The sequence below is a fragment of the Athene noctua genome, chromosome Z, assembly GCF_965140245.1.
Source record: "Athene noctua chromosome Z, bAthNoc1.hap1.1, whole genome shotgun sequence".
Lineage (NCBI taxonomy): Eukaryota > Metazoa > Chordata > Aves > Strigiformes > Strigidae > Athene > Athene noctua.
The window spans coordinates 79,307,990-79,328,236 of NC_134077.1; the positions used below are offsets into that span (position 1 = coordinate 79,307,990).

Genomic DNA, 20,247 nt, shown 5'->3' on the forward strand with positions numbered 1-20,247 from the left:
AAAACTGTATTATAAGAAATAAATAAAAACATAGAGGATCAGGTTGACATCGATTGTATTCATGACCAGATTTACAAATGCATAGACATATGTGAAACCTGAGCTAAGCAAATTTGTCAATTCCCAAGACATCTAAACAGATAAAATATTAAAATCTCTTGGCCTTTGAGCTCATGCTGGGAGTTAAAAAAAGTACTTAAGCAAGTTGGTGCCTAATTCCATCACATGTTTATGTCTGCTTTTACAATTTATCCTGTATTCTATCTTTTTTATTCAATATCTTCATCATGGCTTCACCTAATTATGCTGACATCCATATATTGTCTTGCCAGCCTCATCCATATTTGGGTCAGACACTGTAAGTTTAAGAGTCAACCAGTTAGTGTTCTAGTTACAATGAGGCGCAAATTTGACCCCTTTGAAAAATTGCAGCAGAGATTTCTCTCTTTTAAAATATTTTCCATCTGTCTCTATGTGCAAGATATGTATAAGGACACAAAGAGCAGAATTTTCTAAATTCCTTACTGTTTTAAGGGATTGGGTCCCTGGAAAGACTAGAAAAACAGATTCACTTCCAAGCAGTGAAAAAATCTGCTTTATGTTTAAGTTCTTGGAACTATTACTAGCAATTTCAGAATATTTCAGAATATTTCAGAAAATGTGATAAACAAATTTTGCAAAACTGCAACCATAGTACAGATATTATCAAAATACAGTATCAAATTCTTGCCATGGGATTATAGGTATTTAAATATAAAAAAAAAAAAAATCTCTGGATAACAGCTTTTACAATCTGACCTTTGCAATGTGAACACTCAGACTGGCAGAAGAAAATGTGAGTTTTTCCATAAACATGTCTCTTACACTACCCAAGTACAGCACAAAAATACAGCTGCAACTTCTGTCCCAAACATCACTGTATGGGGATGGAGAATTTCTATGTATAGACAAAAGTGTAAAATCAGGGTGTATTAGCCTTTTAGTGATGTGGAGTTGTACATATAATCATTCTGTATTTAACCTCTGTTGTCTACAGTTACCAACACAGTCTCTGAGTTGATATATATGTAAGCTTTTGGACTGATTTAAATCCCACAAAATTCAAAAAAAGTTCATCACTGAATTCAGTGGATTCAGGGTTGGGCCAGCCTCTTTTTCATATCCATGGTGTGTACTTCAAATACTCTTATGATTAAAATGACTGTAAGGCACAGTTAGTTTGGGAATCATGCTTAAACTTCATTTGTAGATTCCTTGTGGTGATCAGAGCTGCACTGAGACAGTAAGGCAGACACGGGATGACATTGCCCTAACCTTGGCCATGTGGACAAGCATGTCATGATGGCTGCTCTGAGAACAGAGCCATTGCATGAGGGAAAATATCACTGCAAGCAGAGCTATAAGAGACCTCAAGAGATGCAGGAATTAGCAAGGAGCCCCAGAGTATGTGTTCCTGTTATGTCACTGAAAATGTACACACAGAGTCCCCATATACTCATGATCATGAAAGCATTTTTATAGGAGGTAATACCTGTGAGGAAGGATTCCATTTTGCACTGCATATTGATAAAAGCCGTCTGAAGCAAAGACTGCATAGGTCACATTGAAGAATTCTCCACTCACAGCCTTTTCTGGAGGCCTTTGCACCCATGCCATCTCCAGGCCTAAAACCAACACAATCATGGGCTATACTTTTGCTATAATTTTATGCTTTACTGATGCATACAAATGTAAAACTTTCTCTCTAGTGATTTTCATCTATTGTTCCTACCACTTTTTATGAGCCCAAAACAGTCATCCATTTCAGTAGCTATATAGGTAAACACAAATCCAAATTAACTGAACAACTCTGACACTCAGTTAGAAAAGATCAAGCAATTGGAGAAATATGACAAAGAATCTGGTCATTTTATCTAGACTAACTTTGCTCCCAGTACAATGCAGTGCTGCTTGTCCTGGTATATTTGCTTTCCTCTTTGATCAGGCAACAAACATTTCCCTTCATTTTTGTCTGCTTTCGCTGAGAGAGACCTCATTATGGAAGAAGAACAGATAACTGCAGCAAACATGAAATTTAGTCAAAACCCTTAACGTAATGAGACATAAATTACATACACTAATAATTATATATTTAAGAAAGCATTCTCGTTTCATAAACCATATCACATCTAGAACAGATCTTTCCACATTGTTGGATGAAGGTTTTAATTCACAACCCATCAGATTACTTACATCATGCAAGTGTGTAGCTTTCAGTTTGTTAGGAAGTTTTAAATCTCTTCTGCAGGGGATAGGTAAACCTGCCCTTCAAGGGGTTGTCACCTTTTTTTTTTTTTTTTTTTTTTTTTTCAATAATAAACTCTTTTATTACTCTGGAGTTGTTTTTACAGGTGTATTCTTCACTTGCACTGTTAGTGAAGCTGCTATTTTCTCCCCTAAACATAATTCCCTTTCAGTTATAAAGAAGCAAATTGTAAAATAACCTCTTGATTTCACATCTCCCTTGAAAAATAAGCACATTATTAATGCTAACACTATGAGAGAAACTACAATGCAAAGATTTACAAAAAAACACTAGTGTGATTTGCACTAAAAAGTAAGAGAGCTGAGCTTCAGACAATCTGTGAGAATGAAGGCAAAAGGTCAGCATAAATTTCAGTTAAATTACTTTCTACTTCTCTTTAAAGGTTTCACAAAGATAAACAAAACTTTCAGCAATAAATAATTCCACATCTAAATTCTCTGAAGAGCTTGTGTTAAATCCACAGCTATAGGGCTACAGTATATGCCTCCTGCTTTGCTTTTAGCAATGTCCAGAAGAGGACAAGGATGAACCACAGAGAAATTCAGGATAGAGTTTGGAGTTCATTCTAAAACTGGTTGTAAAGGGTATATGTTAATTAAACAACCCACTCATATTAGTTTCCCTTGTACTCAGTTCACACGTTGATTATTAGTAAGAATATCTTTAAACCAGTCATCTGTTCTGATAAATAGTTGTTTCAATATTAAAGCAATAGTAAATTCATACAGGGATAAAAGTCTTAATGGACAATCATCTAGATAGACTTGGAATTTCACTGTTTCAAGGGAACTGTTTCGAAAACGTTGAACTGTAATGAGCTCAGAGTGCAACCCAGCAGTGTATTTCCTGGAGGGTTTTATCAATATTTGTTACTCAGGTGTTCTTGTTTTTTCTAAAAACTCTATTGAAACACATTGTTTCTGGTCTTCTCTTTTACAGCATAAAAAAAGTGTACCTTTATGTCAGTTGTTTATTGGTTACAGAGCCACAAAATCACAGAATGGTTGAAACTGGAAGGCACCTCTGGAAATCATTTGGTCCAAACTTGTGTTGCTCAAAGCAGAGTCACCTAAAGCAGGTTGGTCTAGAATTTGTCTAGTTGGGTTCTGAAAATCTCCAAGGATGGAGAAACCATAACTGGTTTCTGGGCAACCTGTTCTACTGTATGATAAACCTTATAAGATTTTTCTTACATATAAATTGAACTTGCCATATTTCAGTTGCTGTTTAATTATTTTTCAATCTCAAACAACAGATTTCTAACATAAAGAATGATTTTATTTTTTATTATCTCATAATGTTAATTGATTTTTTTTTTTAAACTGACTGGAATAATTGGTTAAAGAGCTCAGATTTTTTTAAGTACCCATGGAACACAGTTTTGAGCAAGGTGGAAAAGCATGATGCTTAGAATCAACGATTTTGCTTACTGACTGGAGGGTTTAATCATAGTCCACTTTCGAACTGACACTACAAATTTTCAGCAATGACTCAATAGAATTTGCTGCAATGCAGAGCTGCCTGCCTGCTTTGTTTAGATTAAGTTGCATTTGGTTTTCTAATGAGAAATAAAATATTTCTGTCTGAGGGAAGGGATTCAGCTGTTGCTATTACTTTTTCTTCTGGAATCAATGAATGCTGGACAAATAATTGCTCTGAAGTACCTTTTGGTTGTTTTCTTTCACTTATTTCTCTAGAAAAAGAAGTTGTTAGTGATTCAGATGCTTTCCACCATGCATAAGATTCATCATAAATTAGGTGCTGAGTACTTCAATTTTGGGTTTTCAACCATTCCCCAAGCAAGAGATGATTTATCCTGAGCAGCTTTCACTCACCTCCACAGTCCAGCATGTTATACTCATCTGGTTTTTCCAGGGGCCAACAGTCATAGTCTTTGTTATCTAAATCATGCCACCCCTCCACTAATATCACCTGCAAGAAAAAAAGCGTATGAATAGACTCTGGAAGACAGTATAGGAACAGGGGAAGGATCAGTTCCATCTTCAAAGTTTGTATTTCTTCTAAAGAAAGCAGAACAAATACAGAAACATAGCCTGGCATATTTTGCTCTCTTCAATTTATGGAGAAAAAAAAATGACAGTTTCCTAGGGGTATACAAACTATATTAGTATATTATTTTGATCTAGTCAGAAATTACCCATGAAACAATGAGGGGATTTAGCTAATCCTTCTCTTGGAAAAAGTCTCTGCAAAGAGCAGGTGTTTCTAGGATCACATGTAGAGAGACATTTGATTTAAAGAGGTTTTTTTGTTTACTTTTAAAATGACATAACCCCCCTCCTCCAAACGGCTCAGTTTCTTTTAATCTTTTACATCTAAACTCATTGAATGAGTCATTTTTTGTTATAAGACAATAAAACTGTTAATTATATAAATGTTAAAATATATAATTATAGATATATTAATATTGCATAAGCCTTTTACAGGTAGAATACTGTATCATAATAGCATACAGATCGAACTGCAAGAGTAGCAGAATATTATATCTGTACATATATTATACATTATGAGAGATATATTAATATGTATTAAAATACACACTCTAGGGTATATATGAACAGAGTATGTTATGATAGTGCACCCTGGTCTTACTCCACTTCTAGTAAAAGGTAATAGCTTCTATTCATATAATCTGCTATTGTTTTTCTATATATTTTTGGAGGATAATCATTTACTGGCTTATACAATTACAACAGTATTCATGGCATACAATAGAATTACACAACTTTTTTTCAATATACTCTTCTATTACTGTTTTCTACATTACTAAAATAACATTCAACAATTGTTTGGTATAAATAGCTGTCTCACTACAATAAGCCATATACAGTTCTTTCCATATGCACAGACCACAGGAATAAGTTCTGGTAAGCAGATCTATGTAGTTTACCTACCAAGAAACTGAGGAGGCTTCGGAGCCCTAAGGCTGGTGTTTTGACAGCTCTCATGCTCCCTAACACACACCCAGCTCACCAAGTGTCAGGGCTGCTTCTGATATTGCTATTGCTACTGAATAAATGCCCTTGCCTAAGAAGGGGGGTTGCTAGGCAAACTGATCCTGGCAACTCCAGCTGCTGCAGCTGTTCTGCCTCCTCCTCCCCTTTTCTCTCCTACCCCACTTCTCAGTGCAGGGTGGACACAGCCCTCTGCACCTCTGCTGAACCTCTCTGAAAAGTCATCGCTTGTTTTAGGGGCAGCCCCGCTCCCAGACCACTGAAGTTTGTGCCCCTGTCAGCTCAAAGCTGGAAAAGCAATGGGAGGATTTCATTTCACTGCCTTGTCGAGTCTGGGCAGCATCTGACCCTTAGGCAGATGAATCAATACTGTGGAAATAAACACAGAGATGTAGCTGGGTCTAGGGGGAGGAGAGGTGTATAAACTCCAAGGCAAGAAAAGGTCACCTATGTAAGATAAACTGTAAAATGAGAGGTTGGACTAGGTGATCTCCTGCGGTTCCTTCCAACCTGAATTGTATTAGATCCTATGACTCAATTTCTCAGTCCCTGGAGGTATAGGACAACTTCTACCTGAGAAGCGTCCTGCTACATATATGGGTGAAACAAGACCTCTGCCTAGCCATGCTGGTACAATAAAGACATAGATGTGTTCATGTCTATTTCTGTTTGCTAAAGTCACAGCCAACACAGAACTTCAGTTATGATTCAGCTCTCCTGAATATTTCCCTGTATTTTCTCTGAAATTCTGGCTCTCAGCCCAAACTGACATTAAGAATCTTAGTCAAAATGCTTGGACTTCACTATTTATTGCATCAAAATTGCATTTAAAAAAATTCACCGTGTGCCCATGTCATTTTGAAAGGGGTTGTAGATCAATTTAAAAATCTCTTTGGATTCACTAATAAAAGAGATATTTGTATAAAATAATACAAACGTTTTAGGTTGGAATTTTATGCTTGCAGTGAAATTCTAAACCTCATTTGTGTTGTCTTCCTGTACTTCACTATAATCATTTCACTGAAATCATAAGTTTCAATATATGGAAGTCTTTAGAGTATTTCAGCTTGGCTACATAGTAGAACAAAGAGAAAAAAAAAAAAAGCCTTTTTTGGCTAGAATTATCTGCTTCAAAGAACTTTACATATATTAACATCTTGGTTTTACTGTTGATTTGTTTTAGGATATCTTGTGCTTAATGAGGAATTTCCTGGCAGGGAAGCTAAGGATTACAACTTGTTAGACCTTACAGCAGCCGAAAGATTACCAGACTGATCCTATTTTCTTTAATAGGACTGTCAAATATTCACATGACATTAATATCATGATTCAAGGACTGTAAAGATCACATATTATTTTTATAGCTACTTGTCTATCACCAAGTTAAGAAAGAATTCCTGGACAGTAGTCAAGTACAAGAAGCTGGTCTGAGAATCCTGAATTAAAGATGGACAGATTGGAACGGCTGGTTATTAACTGATTCAACAATCTATCCCAGCTATTTGAGAAGCACATTACCACCTCTGCATTTAAGCACTGGAAAATTTAAAAAGCCAACCACTGAGGACTGTTTATCAATATAAATGTATGAACCATGGTAAAGAGAAAGGATTGCCAGTTTTTTGAGTAATACATATTCCACATCTATCTGCAACTCTCTGTATATAAAGAAAATCAAAACCAGATTTAAATAAAGTCAGATGGTCATCTCAAATCTAATAATCTTTGCTTTACATTTGCTCCTTTTTCTGTTTGTAAGTTATATGCAGTCACATAATTTGCATTAACATCTTAACATTGCATCTTAACAATGCATAATGAGTTTATTATAAACTCGTAATAAACAGTAAGTTTATTAATATAGACAGACTCAGTCTAGCATAGATAAACAGAATTTTGCCTACTGTCACTTGACTGGCTTAGTGCAATAACACAGTTCATTGGCTTCTTCTCTTAGAAGGATCTCTTACTCTGAAAAAAATAGGTAATTTCTACTGATTGAAATGAAATTTATTAAGTAACTTTATGTTTACAGATTTATTTGTTGTGTTGGCTGTGCTCAGATGGTCCCTTAAGCTACATGTTTCCATTTCATTTGTTAACTCAGTAATAACTTCTACTGCCAAAGAGGGAAAATAAAGATATTTCAAAGTTTTATGAGCAAGATCACTGTAGATATTGGTAAATACAAGCATTTTCATTAATGTTTTGAAAATAATAATAATTTAAATACACAAATATGCAATATTTGTAGAAAATACTAACAGTGGTTAAAATATTGCTGAATAAAACTTGCTAATTATGTGTTTTCAAGTATTTTAGGAAAGCAATTTCCAGCAATATACCAACCCAAAAATTACTCTGATGAACACTTCAAATATCCTTGAAATTATTTATTTATTCTGGCATTCAAACTTTCCAGATGGTTCTTGTCTTGATAACGAGCTGAAGTTCAGACAGAGATGAGTAAACAACTTCATTTTTATTTAGATCAAATTTTCTAGCAAGACACTTATTTTCAACAAAAAACAATCTCAAAAATCACTACCAGGACTCATTTAAAATTTCAAAATGATGGAATTCTGAATATAACATTTATCAGAACTGTGCTGTCATTTGTGAAATTGGTAGTTAAAACTTAAATTCCTGAAATACAAAATTTCACTATGCAGTGTGTCCATCCTGCACATGGGTTGGCATCCTGCTCAATGCTACAGCGCTCCGGGCTCCTAGCATCTAAAGGAATTTAAGATTATCTATCCTATTCTCATTTTATAGTGTTAGCTCTAATAAAAAACATTTTAAATGACACAGCCTGAGTGCCTTTCTTACAGGTGTCGTAATAGAGCAGCAAAGCTCTGATAATCACCGTGTTTTCAGAAGCGGTGAGCAGGCATGGCGAGAGCACTCTGACACTTCCCTCTAGTGGCTTCACTGCAGAACAGCAGCAGACAGATCCCCTCTGTGCGCAGTTTGGTTAAAGGACGGCCTCCTCTTGATGCACAAGCTGCCACAAATGGTGTACTCAGGAGCAGTGTAGCTGAGAACCAGCCTGATCTCAGGCTCACATGGGAGTTTGGTGCCAGCAGATGATGGCCTCCTACCCCTCGCCTTCCCAAAAGCAGAGTGATGAACTGACACCCACAAGAAATTCCCAGGGCTATGGCATATTGCCATGTTACCACAGCACAGCAAGTGATCACACCTCTTCTGAGTCACAATAACCATGTGTTTACCCATTTTCAGCCTGCAGAAAGCACTTTGCTGTTCTACATCATGCAGCCCCAAAGACAAAGGGTGTTAATCTTGTCTTGTAATTCCACGTGGACACAAATAAGTATATACATCAAAAAGGCCTTCCAGCATGAGTTTCTTGTGTGCTCTCCTTGTGATGCTGGTTCTGCTGCTTATGAAGATGAACTAGACAGTTGGATCAAAAGTCTGATCTGATAACTGCACATTATTATTATTATTATTATTATTATTATTGTTGTTGTTGTTGTTTTGTTGTGATGCATTAGTTTTAACTGTGTCGGTGGTTTTTCCTCCCACCCCTTCTCTTTTCTCATCTGTTCTGGGTGCAAACACTTGGTCAACTAACACACATGTGTGTTCATGTATTCAGTAAGACTCAGACCTCGACTGACTTAACAAGATTAACAAGATTAAAATAACAACACCTGATTTTCTCCAGAATTCCTAGTAATTTAATTTAAAAACTAAACATTGTCATAAGTGCTGCAGTAGATCAGTAGCTTCAGAAGTACTAAGTGCCCTCAGTTTGCTGGTACTGCTGAACAGGCAACGGGTGTGGTGAAATCCTGGAGAGCTGTAAGCAAACTTTTGAGCCTTGCACACAGAGTAAGTATCGCTCCATTTCTCTCACACACTCTCCCAAATATTGGAAGTTTGAGAGAATTACAAAGAAAGAAGCCTTGGGCTAAAAGAATGGTGATCATAAAATAAAAAAGAAGTAATGACCAATTTGTTACCAAAGATCTGAAAGGTTAATGTTAGATTATTAATCTTTGATGGCAGTTTAACTCAACTGCAGCAAGAGGAGCAAAAGTTGTTTACACAAAGGAACAGAGCTGGGAGGCAGCATGAAAGCATGACAAAACAGGAAGAGTTTTTCAAAAAGGTAATTGGGGATAATGAAAACTAGAGCTAAGAAACTGCTTCTTCTGACTACCACCTACATACCTCACAAACTCACAGAAACCACAAAAATGCAAATGGTATTCATTGGTAAGGCAACAGGTAGTCTTTGCTGGACTCTCAGGTTACTGGGAATGCTGAACAAATTTATGCTTTTATAGATGCATTCCTCAGGTTCACTTTAGTTCATGGGGCAAACATGGGAAGGCTTGTTCTGTTGCTGCACTTTGGGTTTGATCTGCAGCACTAAATAAAGGAGCTTAAATATTTAATTAATTTCAAATATGGTACAAAATATATCAAAAATTGAAACAAGAAGTATCACGTATATTCCCTGCAGTTTTTATGAAGACTGTTCTCTGGGATACGTCACAGACTTGAAGAAGAAATATTTTTATTTAAGAATATGCGCTATTCTCTGGAGGATTGACCAGTAAATGAGCTGTTGTGGAAGGAAAGCAACGTTCCAGGATTTTCATCATGTAAAGCAATCTGTAATTTTTCTTCTTCTAAAGACAAGGTGGACAGAATGAGGACATCTGGAATACTGCAAGAATACTCACAGCTAGAAAACTAACAGGTAACAGTGATTATCTCTCTAGCTAACAATACTGTTGGTCTTAATAATTTGATGCAACATATGACCGAAAACCTCTAAGGATAGAGGATATAAGGATAAGAAAAATTGAACTCACCATTCTCAGAGAAGCCAACAGGAACTTCACTTTTAAAGTGATCCAGGTTAACCTTTAGAAAATCCTAGTTTAAGTGCATAACTTAAAAGAGATTTCTGCATCAAGGCATTTGCTTGAATAAATCACTGGGTTTCTATTACTATAATGCAGCATGTCAATGCTGTAGTTGTTCAAAGGGCATTCAGCAAGTCTGAGAATGTGAGAATGACTTTCGACTTGATAGGATGACTGCCTGAGAGGCTTAAGAAGAGTTGGTCCCAGTTCAGCACAGAATACTTTGAGTTTTCTGTTTGGGAAGACACTGAGCAGAACATCACTGATGTTCTCAAATGCCTCCTATCTTTCAGTCCTCCCACACAGGCAGAAATTTTATAGATGTCTGCAGTGCTTAAGAACAGCAAACTTGGCTGCTCTTAAGATCTACTGTGGAGGATCTGGGTGCCTGTGACAGATGGCAGCTGAGGGACATTTCTTTTCTTACCTGCATCATGTTCCTACAATCCACTGGTCACTCCACTGGTTGCATCAGCATTCAATTCAAATCTACATTTTGCCTTAATGTGTTTTTCCTTTCCTCTTCAATTCTCGCTGCATGATTAATTTCTGTTTTCAGAATTCTTGAATGACTTTCTGCCCACTAGCACTACACATTTTTGACATTGCACACACCCTTTCTTTTCCCCCAAAAGACACCCTTAGAAGCCACAATTCCTTCCACATTTCTAGGGTCTCATGCAATCAGGAATTCCTAAGAGACACTGAGAGGTCACTGAAACAGGGGGTCTGTTGGCCTTTTGTAACTGATCATTTAGCCTCATCTCTTCGGAGCAGCCTCAGAATGAAACAAACTATTGCCCTTCCTCAAGTCATGATCATTTCCGCATATGTCAGGCCAGAGAGATGTTTACCTAACCTGTTTTCAATGACCTTCATGAGCAGAGCATCTATCCCCCCCTTTGTAGTGTAGTTCAAGGCTTCATTACCCTTTCTTGTTAGAAAGTTTTCTTTATGGTCCCACTGCTTCTATCTCACTATAATTTCAGCTCAGTACTTATCCCAGCTACACAGAGTACAGTTAGCATGTTCTGTATACTTTTTACATGCTTTTAAATCTTCACCATTCTGGCTTCTGCCAGTTACTATGTATCAAGATGCCTTACATAAACGTGTTCTCACATTTCTTCACAGGGAAAAAGGTTTATCCTAGTGACAGCAATATAATACAGAAACAAAGAGTGATTAAAGAAAATGCATAAGTCTAAGCATTTCAATATTAGGTATTAAGCATTAAGATATTTCAATGGTAGGAATGAACACTTTCTCCTTGGATCTTTGGATGGAAACAAATGATCCCAAATGCAGCCCAGGATCATAATCAAAAGACCACTCTCGTACTGGAATTAAAATAAATGTCACATTTTGAGAAAGAAGTAAAAACCAGTCTTTGTTAAACATCCAGGCTGTCTGCCGATGGGGACTTTGTCTCAATGTCTCAATGAGCTTTTAAAATCCGTGCCTCAAGTGGAGTGAACTTGGTAGATGTCCAGTCTGGCATAATGCCATTTTTTAGAGTGTTTTGTGATTGACTAGTTGTCAGAACTAGTCTAGTGGGAGAAGCTGAGGATTTTCAGATTCTACTGAACCTGAAAAGATTTCTCTGCTAATCAGGATTCTCTGGTTCTTTGGGTACATTGCTTTCTCTGAAGTCAGACACGCCTTCCTTCTGTCAAAAGCACTGGGGAGCCAGCAACTTCTCCTCTTATGTTTAGCACCCAGAGATCGATCTACCACTTGCACTGTAGCTTTGACACAAGGAATGGTGGCTCAAATGCTGTCAAAGAGACAGAAAACTATTTTCAATTTGAAACCCAAATGCCTGATGTGACTTACCTGTTGGAATAAAATAAGGTATCATTCTGTAGCCACATACAACTCATCCAATTTGGGGCTCAACCTCACTTTGACTGAAATCCCTGGCACGTGTCTTAGATTTTTCCAGTTATATGCTAATCTCAGAATGGATAATTTGAGAACACAATGAAAGGAGAAATGTAGTCATAGTAAGTCAGTATTTATAACTAGGATATTTATTTTCCATTATTTCACTTTTATATTGCCTGGAGCTATTGACTAATTAGCTTTTTCTTGTCTTCTGATCTCTCTCCCTTCAGAGAGCATACTCCAGAGTGCTATCCTTAATGGTTTCTAGTGAAGTTTTGTTAAAAAGAGGCATGGGGTGTCAGTATGATTCTGCCATGAAGTATTTCATTGCTCTGCTCTGACAAATATTTGCTAGGAGTTGAGCTGTGTCTTCTTATCTTACACTTTCCTCAGATCCCTAACTTCCCTTATAATTTAATTCCTATATAATAATTCCTTGGTTTTTAATGAAATTTTTATTTAATTCCTTGCCCACTGAATGTCCCCATGGTTTATTGCCACTTCTTGGAAAAATTTCCTCTATTTTTTGTGTAAGTATGTGTACAGTGAGTAATTAAAGGGAACACTCACAATCCAGACACAGGCTGTCACAGCCCTGAGCATAACACTCTGTCCTTGGAAGCTATACTGCCTGGTCTCAGGGCCAGCACCGATTGTGCAGCTCTCCAGCCTTGAAACCATGGAGGGGAGCTGCCTGAGAAGCCTTTGCAGGGCTCTCCACCTTTCTCTAGGAGCTACTTTTCGATTGGGGTCTCCCACTTGTTTTCTGCCAGAGCTACGATGCACCTAATGCCCATACCTGGGCAGGCACCCTGTTGATCTGAATCCTGACCCTGACACATGGATTTGACTTCGTGGCTTGACCTCAGCCTTGTTTCATCACCACGGACTTGTCTGTCAATCTCCACTTTCAGCTGACTCTGTTTACTATCTCCAGGCCTGCCATGCTTGCCCTCTTCAGGCACTGTAGGCCTGAGCTCTGTTTGGGGTGACACTACCCTGCCTGTCTTGCTGTCACCCTTGATAACTCTCCCTTGTGAAGCATTCTGCCCTTGCTGCTCACTGACAAGGACACCTCAGGTGTAATGCTGCAGTGAAATAAAACAAAAGTTTAGGAGTAAATAAAGCAAAAGTCTACCCAGAAAGGAAAATATAAATGCTTTGGTCAAAAACTTGTAGAGCTACCTCTCTACAGTATCTTTTGCTAAACTGTTTCTCATTGCAAGTGTGGATTATTATAAAGCAGTTACTCTCTATGAACAAACAAGAAATTGTTTTATAGTAAGTAGGTAATTATCAGGACGGAATTCTATGCATAGTTGATTTCAACCACGGATGTTACCAGTATCTTGGTATTCTATAGTAATTATCACTAATTTAACCTCATTTCGAGGCACATTCCTACTTCAAAATACCTTCTTCAGACTGGCTGTGGTTTTAGAGATTTTTATAAAATTTATACAGCACTTTAGTTTCTTAACAATGATAACTTTTTGTTAATGCTTGACCACTACCAATTATTGCATTCATTCACAGTATGGCTCTTTCCCTAGTCATAAAAAAGACTAGGCATGTCCTCTACTCATATCCCAGGTGCTTATCCCATTAATAGATTACTTTAAATTGCATATATTTTGCCCTCTGTACTTCATCGGGAAGAAAAAAACCACCTGCCTTCTTTATATCTCATGGAAGCTGGATAAGCTTACTTGATAGGAAAGTTTAGAGATGCAAATAATTCATTTGGAAGAACAATACACAAAATCCTTAGCCTTCCAAATATGAAGTAGGACAAATCTCCTCCCACTGTCAGACAACAGGGGATAGCCAGGCTACCTGCAGAACGGGTAGGGAAACTAGCTATGTCATTTCCCTACAAAAAAAACAGGCAAAACCAGGAAAGAAATTGCTCTTCTCCCAACTCCTGGAGAAGGTGCTGCTTCCCAGGGATCATGACGCTTATTCACGTTTTATTTTACAAATAAACACCTGGGATGTGAGGACTGATTTCTACAGACCCTTAAATGAGACTGATGTTACTATATTCCACATTTAAGGAGAGAAGGGGTACATGAGAACCTGAATGTCCAGGGAACTGGTGTGCTTCTGTGCTGGTGAGAAAGGCATGCCATTTTAAATGGTGGATTGTGACAAACTCATTAGCACATTGGAGTGACTCATGAAGTACTATTATAGAATATCTTACGGGTTTTTTTCCCTTTACATTTAAGCAGAAGGATGCTTTTCATCTCTGGCTCAGCTATTTCTGATACTAGCTAGGGCATGTTTCAAGGCATTCTCCATGCTTCATGCAGGGCTTATGAAAAGGCTATTTTTACCACATGACTATTAGCAAGTCTCTCCACTCCTCCTGTCTCCCTCGGGGTCAGATTGTCTCCTGAAAGTGTGCTCTGATTATGTAAGAGATATAAATTGAAATTCCACTGGGAAACTGTGGCTAGCATAAAGCTGAAGAAAAGATTACTTATGTGGCTTTGGTTAAACACAAATGGATCATTCTCTTAAATAACTCAGTGGTTATTTTTGTTCCCTCTGATGTACCACTGGTTCAATAAATATCCAGCACACAAGTTTGACTCTTAAACCAACTTACACCTTGTTCTACTTCAAAACTCCCCCCAAATCTGAGTTACTGAGCTTTTGTGAAAAAGCTGCATCTCTGTGTATTATGACTAGGATATATCTAAAATCTGATCCTTCTGGTCCCACAGAGAGGATTCTCTTCTCTCTTAAAAGCAGTAGGAGATCACTTTCACTTCCAACCATGTAATGAACATGACCTATCATTCGCAGCACCATTCCACGGCATTACTCTGTGTTCACAGCATGTAGTCAGTGGGTCAGACTCTGACTTTCTCAAGAAGAAACAGCCCACTTTTGTGTGCTTGGGAAAGACTTTTGTTTAAAAAAGAAGTCATGATATGTAAGAGAATCATGTAATATACCCACATAGTACATGGAGTACTGCAATGTATGTATTGTAACTGTGTACAGCTAACCAGTTTTGGTAAGTATGCCCAAGTAAAAGTTTTAGGGTATAAATGTTAAAGCCTGGGAAGAAGAAAGAGAGAAAGAAAATTTATTTCCAAGTTGCCTGGGCTTGTATGGCCAACAGGACTGTGGGGAGTCCTACAGGCTACATGCATTCTACAAGAATTTAAATAGCCAAAATGTTTGTGGTTAAAGGAGCAAGGAGCAGAGCAAGGAATACCCAGGACAGCAAGCAATGTAAAGAGTAGCAGGCAGGATCAAAGACCAGAGCTATGAGGACAAAGGTTTACATGTGCCTGGCATCACACAGGGAGGAAGTGCTTGTACCTCTGTGTTGAACAAATGTGTTTCACTGGATTTCAGGGCTGAAAGTGGCCTTGATGTGATGCAGACATACTCCAGTTGCTCTGTTATGATGTCCCCTTTTTCCTGACTGGAAATCCTGATTGCCAGGCAAAAGTAGCTGAGAGGCAATAGATCTGATGAAGGCTGGCCACTGGCACAGAAGAGACTACAAGATGACCTTGTGATTTCATAAGTAGTGGGAGACAGCAATGAGAATTTGTGCAGAATGACACCTGACAGGCAAGCAAGGAAGTAAGGAGAGGAGCAGGGTTTACTGGCCCTCCCTGACGAAGGGTGTCAGTAACCAGTTTGGTCTGATTTAGTTGAGGGACGAAGGACCTTAAAGGAAGAATGAGTCTCAGTTGCTAGGGAGGAATGGGGAAGTGCTATTCAGAATTGTGAGATATGCATTTACTCTTCATTAGATGTATGAAATGAACAATTACAAGAGCCAAGTATGTCTGGACTTTGTGATGCCGATGAGGGCATTTTCTCCATCTCACATGAGAACTGTCATCAACATTTGTTACTGCTGCCTTCTGTAATGAATGCAGAATCTCCATTTTAATTTAGGGTGTGCTGAAAGAATTGGCTTGTCTAAAATCTACAATAAATATTGAAAAAACCACTTGTTGATAAAACAGGGGTCTCAGCTCTCAGGGTGAACTGCCAGAATCCAAGCTAGCAGTTTGTATTATTTAAATGTTTTAAGCAATGCCATGCAAATTATGTTTTCTTATGGGTAAATGAAATTTTAGTGACATACTTAATACACATTCTTCACCTGTGAATATAAATCCCTGGCTCTGTCTGCACCTTGTATTCTTACAAAGGAATTTGGCTTTAGAATAGAAGAAAAAGATCCAGATCCACAGCAAGGACATTTAGACACAACAACAAGAGGGCAATGCAAGTTTCCACCTCATCTATAAAGAAAAATCAAAACTGTAAATAAAGATGATAATGACTATGCATGATTAATGTGTCACAGTGGGAAAACTCTGGTAATGCAAGATTTTTGTAATCTTAATCAGTTTTCTATAATAATATTTTGAAAGCCCATTAACATGGATTTAGCCAGGGTAAATGCTACTATTCTTAACATTCATTTTTTTGTGGTGTTTTCATTAACCAAGATGTTGCTCTTCTATTAATGCTTACTTTTAAATAGTTCAAGAATACATATATTTAACTTCTTTAGTCCTAGGACAGCAGGAATCACAAACATAATTCTGTTTATGTGACATTCATTTACTGTTACTGGAGGATCTTGGTTCTGCCTCAGTGATGAAACCTGTCTCACTTGTTAGAGGTAACAATACTGATGGTTAGGACCATACAAAGAAACAACACCAAGAAGGTAAATTCTTTAGAAACAAGTTTATTATTCTGGCTTTGTCACAGTGTTTAATGAAAGGAAATAGATGTAAGGAACAAATTTGTATTACAGCAGTAGATCTGTAAGATTTGGATAAATCAGAATGGAGAAAATTCTAAGGTTTTTTGTCTTTCTATTGGGTTCACAAACATTGAGTTAGTGTTGACTGCAGAACTGTAACCTGAATTTCTCCCTCCTCAGACTGCATTAGGCATCTGAGCACATGAAAAAGTATTTCAAGCAATTTCCTCTGGAATTGTTTCCTACTCCATGAGCTAATCAGTTTGGTCAAACTGTTCCAGAATGCATCACTGTGCCACTATAATTATTTCAGGACTTTCCAACTTTTTTTTATTAGCAGTTGGACTTTATGACTCTGATAAATTATGGGGAAAAGACAGCCTATCTCAATTGCTAGGACTAACTGAATTTTCTTCTCATCATTTTTTCCACCTTCATTTAATATTTGGTAAAAAAAAACCTTGTAAATTTCATTTTTGTCAGTATTGTTCTATCTCTAGCGACAATGCCTTTTCTTTGGAGGATGTCATATATTTTTAAAAGACCTCAGTCTTCAGCTCAGGTCTTATGAATTTCACTTACATCTTGTTTAACTGTGTCATTTAAAGCTAAGAGAGAGAGATAGGTAGATAGATAGAGATATATTTTTAACCTGCTTAAAAGATCAGCAGCAGCACTTACTCCAAGAGCTATTTTCTGCAGAAAAGAGGAAAATTAGTTCTAGGACATGGGGAACAGTGGAAGGGACATACTTGTTTGACTTCCTTTTTAATGGAAAATGAATTTACAGAGGACCTAGGAAGTGCTGTGATACCTCAAAAACTGAGGGCACTGTGAGCAACTAGAAGAGGCAGAAAGGTGGTGAGCCTGTATTATCTGCTTTGAAGCTCCTAGGGCACCAGAGCGAAAACAAATAGAAAAAACTCTTTCTCACAGAGGAAAAAACAAACCCGGGGTCATCACATTTAATTACAGAAAATAACAGCACTTTGAGGACTTAATAATTTGGCTGCTATTGAAACTGTGATGGCATGTTCCACCTCTCTATAAGCACAGTGGAGTGATAGTATCACAGTTTTACTGAATGCCTCCTGAGACAATGCCAAGGAGGCAGTTTACAACACTCATGCAGACATTTAACATAAACCTACTCACAATGGTTGCTTAAAGTAGGACTCTCAAGTGCCTCATAATTAATGGATCCTGATTTACAGAAAGTAGGAGACCTACTCAAAGCTCTTGCAAAGCAAGCTGGTTTTTTAAATCTGTGTATACATGCTTGACTTTTTCTTTCTAACTAAAAGACCCAGGTGTTTTGATCTCTAGAGCTGCTATTTCAAAAGATCAAGTCTTAACATTTTCATATCAAATGTCATATCCTAGTTTCAGCCAAGGGGCCCGTCAGAGTTTATAACTAAGGGAAGTCTTTAATGGTGGACAGACCAAAACTCCTTAGAGGAAAGCAACAGAGGTGAGGAATGGCCAAGTCAGTCCACATGCCATTACTAAGTCAGGTGATTGAAGCTAAAATGCTCTAAGGATGCCATTGCTGGGGAAAACCTAAAGGAGATTGATATCCTTATGTGAACAGATTTTGAATGGTCTGGTGGGCTACTTCCGTGACTTTACCTAGCTCAAAAATGTAGATGCCATTGTGCTAATATAACATTATGGGCCAGCAGACATGAGGAACAGCTCCAGCTCTGCCACTCACCTGCTCCGTGTTAATGTAATTTGTTGTAGTTTGCTCATCTTCATCTTTCCTATTTTTGAAACAGGCTGCAAGTAACTGACTAAGTAACAAAGGCAAAAGGTTAATTGCTGCTGAGCTGTATTGGCTTCTCAGTTATGAACTAAGGTGAGATATAGCATATAACTATATTTGCACACTGGAAAATACCGATGAAAACTTTAGTATTCAACATAGGTCCTACAGGAAAATGTTCAGGTAAGAAATCCTCATAAATTGCAAAAATGGCTATGTATTTCATTCTTGATTGGCTCTCCAGAAACTATTTTAATAATACTTTATGAATTAATAATGCTATAAATCAAGAGTAAGAATAAATAGGATTCCTTACAGGTGTGTGTATGTGTGTTTATAAACAGTGGTTGCAAGCTGACATTTAATAAAATTCAGTATCCAGTATAGCCTCTTGGCCTCTTTCCTAAAAATGAACTCAAATGCCAGAGATTCTGAACACAATTTCCAATTTCCAGGATCCTAACATTGTTTTTAATTCAGATGTTCCTGCTTCCAACTAGGCTACAATTAACATAGACACCAAGTGTTTGTTCTCATCTATTTTCACTACTTCTTAGAGGCCAATTTTTAGTGCCTGGGAAACACCCTTTTTTTTCCCCACAAGGAGTCAAGCTGAAGCCCTAGACATTTTCCAACAGCCCCATTTAAAAATCTACTTTCCTCAGGATGTTGTATTATCTTAGTAATTTCAGATCAGTTCTGGTTCTTGATTTTTAAGAATAAATTATACATTGTGAGCAGTGTCGAATTAAGAACAAACTCTCTTCCTTGCATTTTATAGAGCTTCACTTGTAATGTTTTTCATCTGTCTAATGTCTCCTTTAAAGATATTAAATAGCAAGGCCCCGGTTATCTATTCTGGAAGAAAGTAGAAATTCCTTCATAAACAACTGACAATATCAGTTAAGCACAACTGACCACACCTTTCAAATACTTGGCTGGTGTGACAGCTTTGATAATGCCTTCTATTTTAAATCAGGTGGCTCCAGATCATAAGTCTCTAGAGTATACAGTTAACTTAGCAGTGCACAAGATAGAATTTGTCCTCCATACAGGATACTTTCTGCTTTATAAGGCAATAACACTACACTAAGCTGCTAACCACTGCTCAGCCACTGTAGTACCTGAGTGATGTCTGTGGCCACTCTAAGACTTTTATTAATGTTAGGCATGTCTGTACATGAGGAAACATTTTGAGAACATCTTGAAAACTACTCGTGGGATATGATTCAAAATAATGTATTAAAGGGCAACGCTTAATAAAATTTGCCCCTTTTCAGTGTCTGGGCTAAAAGATGGGAAATCAAGGCATGAAAAGTTCAGTGACTTGCTGGAGATCACAGTGAAGGCTGAGGATATGTGGTAAGTGCCACAATTCAGTCCTTGGTGAGCAAGTCACTTACTCATGCTGAAACAGACTGGAATTCTGCATAGCTTGAGCACTTGAAAGCCAAAAGACCTAGAAGTTTAGTCTTTTGATCTAGTCAACAGAAATCCACTGGCTTTCTTGGCATTCCCTGGGATTCTATCTATCAAAGCTTCACTTTCCATCTTCATTTTTTTTTTCCAATAGTAACTGACACAATGGAGAATCACATAAAAAAGGTATATGGTATTTCTGACCAGCACACTTTCACCTCTCACTGATATGT

General features: G+C 37.5%; 1 protein-coding gene across 1 annotated transcript in view; it reads right to left on the reverse strand.

Annotated features, from left to right (window-relative positions):
* LOC141973812 (atrial natriuretic peptide receptor 1-like) overlaps positions 1-5,274 on the reverse strand; it is a 33,969-nt gene extending 28,695 nt beyond the window's left edge. Inside the window, exons 1-4 of the mRNA XM_074932724.1 lie at positions 5,221-5,274; positions 4,141-4,237; positions 1,532-1,664; positions 298-306 (exon numbers count right to left, since the gene is read on the reverse strand). Of these exons, the coding sequence (XP_074788825.1) occupies positions 298-306; positions 1,532-1,664; positions 4,141-4,237; positions 5,221-5,274 (293 nt within the window). The remainder of the gene's footprint in view (positions 1-297; positions 307-1,531; positions 1,665-4,140; positions 4,238-5,220) is intronic.
* Between the last annotated feature and the right edge of the window lie 14,973 nt (positions 5,275-20,247).